At 47.1% G+C, this 6,000-nt stretch overlaps 2 protein-coding genes across 3 annotated transcripts in view; one reads left to right on the top strand and one right to left on the bottom strand.

Moving 5' to 3' along the window:
* LOC112455166 (homeobox protein caupolican-like) overlaps positions 1-6,000 on the bottom strand; it is a 50,040-nt gene that overhangs the window by 3,095 nt on the left and 40,945 nt on the right. For both annotated transcript variants that reach the window (XM_025016926.1, XM_025016927.1), the window contains exon 4: positions 1,554-1,912. In XM_025016926.1, the coding sequence (XP_024872694.1) occupies positions 1,554-1,912 (359 nt within the window). The remainder of the gene's footprint in view (positions 1-1,553; positions 1,913-6,000) is intronic.
* The window catches only part of LOC112455169, a 41,372-nt gene continuing 40,337 nt past the window's right edge, over positions 4,966-6,000 (top strand). Inside the window, exon 1 of the transcript XR_003040831.1 lies at positions 4,966-5,318. The gene's annotated coding sequence lies outside the window, so the exon portion shown is untranslated. The remainder of the gene's footprint in view (positions 5,319-6,000) is intronic.

Here is a 6,000-nt window from a genome sequence, read left to right as displayed (position 1 = left end):
TGTGTGTGTGTGTGTGTGTGTGTGTGTGTGTGTGTGTGTGTGTGTGTATGTAAATACATATATATAGAGATATATAGATATACATACATGTATATATATACATAGACTCCGTAGCACGGAGTGGATATGGTTCTACGGATGGCTACTCAGTCCGGACACCCTCTCCCTCTTGCACGCGCGCACGCATACAATTACGTGCTCCTCTCACAGATCTGTGCTCCTCGCGCGCCGTATATACACCTACACGTCCGCGGCAAGCACACGGGCAAGCAGCCCGGTCGAGCCCGGGGTGCCCAGTACCAATACCAACGGCGTCGGCCCGATTCACCGGGGGACCAAACCGAGGGCCATTAATCTCTTCGCGCGGCAACCCGCAACCCGTCACTGTGTTTACCCACATGTGAACCATTATGTCCGCCCCCGTGATGTAGAATCCGCTCCGATCCGCACCGCGTGCTCCGTTTCGCCGCGAATTTCTAACTCGCCGTTTCCGGTCGTCGCCGCGCGAAGAAATGCGCCTCGACGAGCGAATCGCCCTCGGGATACGAATATCTTCGATATCCGAATCACTATTTGGGAAACGAGTCGTGGCATTCGGGTCCTTAATGAGCATGTGCAACGGTGCTTGCGGTGAATCGAGCGTCGAAACGAACCGAAATCTGCAGCCGCGTATTTTGGAGAATCGTCGGCCGTAAAAATTCACGGTTGATGGGCGACCCACAGGAGCTCTCGAGGAACGACAGGTACGCGGGCGACAAGGCTAAAAGCCCTATCATCGATCTCTCTCTCGGTCGAAGCACAGAGCGAAGATATATTTGGAAGGTATCCAGGAACGGTACATGAGAATTTTTTTTCGAAAAGATTCAGGCAATCTTTAGAAACAACTGACGACCGCCCGTATTGAAGTCGTAAGTCCGGACTCATTGTGAGCGAAATACATACTTGAGCAATACGAGAAACGCCAGGTGATAGGTATTCGATATCGGGGAAACTAGTCACGCGAGGAAAACACGCCATCGACATTCCGAAGTCAAAGAGATCGGCTCGCCTTGCTCGCGCCGGACCTACCTTCGAGAAACGATTCCAGCTCCGGCCGACGGAGCTTCTCGTAATATTGATAATAATCAGACGTTTCTAACAATAGAAATTCTCTCATAGCACCAACGACGAATTATACTGCGAATATTATACTGCGCCGCCGCAATTTCTCTCTTTCTCTCTCGAAGACTGTCTCTCGAAGCAGACGCTGCTGGCTAGCCGTTTTGAATATTATTATTACTCTCCCAGCATTTTTTTCTGCAGCGACGTTAGCAGACACGCCCCTCGTTTCATTTCACTTCGTACTTCGCAGTCCTGTTAGCGGCGCAAACTAAGATTTCGCGTGTTAACGTCAGCACGCCCCGCGACTACGAGCAATTTTCTAAATCGTTCTCGCAGATATAGCGACGTGAAAACGTGACGGCTCGTATCTGGAGGCAGCGTCTCACTGAATAATGAATTCTGACTCGCTGTCGGGCAACGGATATCATGCGTGGAAAGGAAAAAAGGCTTACCGGTATCGTCGAGGCCCCGCCTCGCCTCTTCGCCGACCCGGTCGCTCCTGTTGTCCGACGCGAGATCGTCCTTTTCCTTATTATCCTCAGAATCGGTGAGCACCGCGTCGTCATCGTCGTCCGTCTTGTTCTTCGGTTCCCAGGTCATCTTGTTCTCCTTTTTGAGACGTCTCCGCGCGTTCGCGAACCAAGTTGAGACTTGGGTCAGCGTCATCTTTGTGATGATAGCTAGCATAATCTTCTCGCCTTTCGTCGGATACGGGTTCTTCTTGTGTTCGTTCAGCCAAGCCTTCAAGGTTGCCGTCGACTCCCTCGTGGCATTCTTCCGCCGCGCGGCCAGGTCGTACCCAGCGCCATACCTGAAAAAGACAACGAAAAAGACAGCTTACAATGAGACGTCTTCTGAGAGAGAGAGAGAGAGAGAGAGAGAGAGAGAGAGAGAGATATTCTTTAAAAATTCCGTTACACTTGAGTAAGCAGCAGCTTGTAAACAGGAAGTGCGATATGAAGGAAACCGATAAAGAGCTCAGAATACTGTAGAAGATATTTTTGCACGTCCGTCACTTTATTTCCATTATCAGTTGACCGCTAATTAATTAATACATATGTGTGTATATAAATATTACAATCTAACACACATCTACTTTTTTTTGTAAATCACACCAAGATTAGTAGTCGCATGTCGCTAATAAACGTCAAATGCATTATTAACGATTGAGTAATCGCCGTTAAGCAAGGTTCGCCTGCCAGAAGGTAACTATTGTTCCATATTTGTCGAAACGGGCCACTCCACTCGAGAAGTGGTATCGTGTCGAGGGTGCGAATTCCCCGCAGATTTTGGCAAGTCCGAAGTGCTCTGCACGAGCCCTCGGCTTTCCTAGATCCGTGCCTCTTTCTCTTTCTTTCTCGCATTATTTCTCTTTCTCTCTCTCTTTCCCTCCACCTCTCCCTCCCTTTCTCTTTCTCTCCACCTTGCTGAACATTAAACCCCTCTGGGATAGGGGGGGCGGCATCCTACTGGGTCGAGGGTGATACTCCGGCAAATATATACGGGGAATAAACCCCCAGCGGCGGCGTGATTCCATCGTGCACCCCCGGCACTCACTCGCCGTAATGGCGATTCGATCGATCCCCTCTCGCACACCCCCTCTCGCTCGGTCGCTCAGTCTCGTCTACTCCTCTCGCCTCTCTTCCATTCCTCCCCTCGTTCTCCCTTACGAAGAACCCGATGTGCGAGTATGTTATAGGTGGGTACTGTTATATACTAAAATACCTATCGACGATCCATCGGCTGTGAAACGATGGAAGAGGCACAGTGGTTCACGATAGCGGCGATGGTGGTGGTTAGTAACAATGTTTTGCCTCGAGCGGAACGCATCCTGACGAGATACCTGCTGCTGTTGCTCGTCAGGCTAGGGATAAATGAAAATTTCGTAGTATCGACGTCGAGTGGCAAACAACAATTGAAAGATATTGATAATCGATATATTTTCAGAATAACATTACTAATGATTTATGAAAATTTTACAAATGTGAAAAATAATAGAGATTTAAGCAAATATACTCTAGATAAATGATGATCAACCCGTGTTACTCGATTTACGATGCGGCGATTTTCCCTGACGTTGCGTATAGAAATAATCGTCGATCGCAGACCCTTTATTTTTGTTGTGGCGATTGAGAACGCTGTTAAAAATAACCTCGTTGTCAGGTCTCCATTTCCACTTTATGTAATCGAATTAGACGAGCGCGCGACGGGCGGCGCGGCGGTCGGATTGGAGAAATCGTTTTGACACACACGCGGGAAGGAAGTCGAAGAGCGAGAAAGAGAAAAGCGGAAATCGTGGTAAGTCGAACGAACGGCGAATTATTAGGTTCCCGCTTTCACTCAACGAGCACAAGGCTGCGCAACCCCCTCCCCCATACACTACCCTCCGATTACCACTGCGATCCGCATCCGAGATTACCGAGATGACCGCATCGATGGGGATAGAAACGGCAATCCGCAGGAGGCTGACTCGAAGAAGGTGGAGGACGTTTCACCCTCTATTAAACTCCCTCGTACAAGGGAAAGGCGGCCGCCGGGATACGTCGCCAGTAAAACGAGCCTCTCCTCGACTTCCACCTTCCACGTTTCTTTCTTTTCTTTCTCCTTTTTTTTTCTCCGCTCTCCTCAGGCCGCGTTCCTCCTGCTGCTACCGCAAGAAAGCGGCCATGTCCTCGAAGGACTCCTATCGATTTCGATAGGCTTCCGCGTTCGCCGTTGAAGCAGTTGCGACCATATGGCGGCATTCGCGAAAGACGAAACAATAAAACGCACCGTATTACGGTGGAAAATTGTTTATTCTATTGCGGATATATCTATATAATATTTTTTAAATTATCAGCGTTACGAAGCATCATATAACAGTTGTCCATATATGTCCATGCCGGTACGATTGAACAATGTTAAAAAGGAGAAAGTTAATAAATTCGCGGAGGAAGATAATAGTCCGCGTTTCGAAACGGGGACTCGTCAGAAATCGACAGCGGACGATACAAGAGCTTGCAGATATAATCAAAGTTCGCCCCCTTCGTTAATATGCGCAATTTCGACTGCCTCCCACATGCCGGGGCCGCGCCGGCGCTGCGCCGCGCAATTATCTACATACACAACGAGTCCGCATCGGCATTTACATACTAAGTGTACCGTTGCGTGCCGGGAGAGAATCGCTCGGATGCGATCGCGTCTTGTATATGCGACGATGCAGATGCGACGACGAATGGAAGCAAAGTAAAAACTTGGCGAATGCGCAACGACCAGTCCAATCTTCCTTCCTCCTTGCAGCATATCTCAACGCGGCTGGTTCGGGAAAAAAATCCTGCCGTTATTCGCGAGTCGCGATGTTCACGATGATACGGAAACACTGATATGTGATACGAGTCAAGTTTTGTTGTGAATTAAAGAGGCGCAAGCAGAGGTCCAATAAGATAGAAAAGAAGAAAGATGTTTACGTTGCGTCTTGCGAGCATCGCGATTTTCGTGACACATATTACTTGAAATGGAAATGGCAAGTATGCGTAATAGGCGTGCTTAAGTTTTTATAAATATGAAGTTTACATATTCTGAAGGATTGTAAACACGAAGCCGGATGTATAAAGATGTAAGTGTTGTGCTCATAATGCGAAAGATCATGGACTAGTAGATTGCGAGTGAATGGCGCTATCTGCTATCATAAAATTCTCCGACACGCTCTTATCGTCTCTTTGTCGATTTATCGTCTTTGTCATATGCTAAAGTAAAATCGTGCGACGCACGTCCTTGAAAAGCACAACGTAGATTTTTAACGTGTGATCAATAAACATACAAATATAAAATGTATCTCGATGTACGTGTGCATTTCAATAGTTAATCCGAACTGGCATATTTTGAGTGACTTATTTAAAAATATCCTCGACAATTTAAAAATATGTTTAAACCGACGCTAACGGTAACAAATAGGAACGAATATATTTCTTATTGTCAGTCAATCGCTCGTCAAAAGGCTGATAATAATCAAATGTTGACGTTATGCGATATTGGATTCGGCAAATGGATTTCGCGCAATAACAAAATGAACTCTCAGTTGTCACATCGCTGTATTTCTGCGTAGGTTGGAGATCAACGTCAATTTAGAAGGTGCACCGTTCGTGGGAGTGAAAGGACGGAGAGAGGCGTATCACATATGCGAGACGAAATTGTCGGCAGACTCAGGGGGAGGTGGAGGTCGAAATAGGATCGAAACGGTAGGAATTCCTTCTCTAAGGGGGATAATAACGATGCGAAAGGGTGCATAGAGGAGCGCGTAATGCTAGACACTGGCAGCACTCGAGCGACTCATTAGAGGCTTTGCATATGGTAGCGTCAACCTCGAAAGGTTAACCAATATTGGCAGAACGCGCGTAATTACGTCCTCCAGCCTGATATAACCGTGTGTATATGTATATGTGTGTGTGTATGTGTGTGTATGTATGTGTTTATATATATATATATATATATATATAGGTAGCTTCAATAGTTACGCCCGGGTTCGGATGTGCAAACGTTTCCACCCAGCCAATCTACTACATCTCTCTCTCTCTCTCTCTCTCTCTCTCTCGCACACATACACCCTCTCTTCTGTGCAATCGCGTATAGCTTACGGCTGCGTTTGCTCTGTACTGCTATCGACAAGATCCGCCCCCTGTACTCGCGCAATCGCTGCGTCCTACGATAGACCGATATGTCTAATCATCAACTTTGCAGCCTTTTCCTTACACATTAGGACAAGACGGGATAGACAGCGACAGAGAGTATAGCAACCAGTTCGCAACCAGATAATCAGAGAAATTATGGAACTGTACTATATGCGAGTAACCTCGATGCTCGATTTTTGTTTTAAACGAATTGTAACACGGAGCGAGAGAATCTCGATGGAAAATTTTTTTT

The sequence above is a fragment of the Temnothorax curvispinosus genome, unplaced genomic scaffold (assembly GCF_003070985.1).
Source record: "Temnothorax curvispinosus isolate PA1 unplaced genomic scaffold, ASM307098v1 QBEX01005876.1, whole genome shotgun sequence".
Taxonomy (NCBI): Eukaryota; Metazoa; Arthropoda; class Insecta; order Hymenoptera; family Formicidae; genus Temnothorax; species Temnothorax curvispinosus.
Note: the sequence above shows the minus strand (reverse complement) of the source record. Positions and strands in the feature narration are given on the sequence as shown.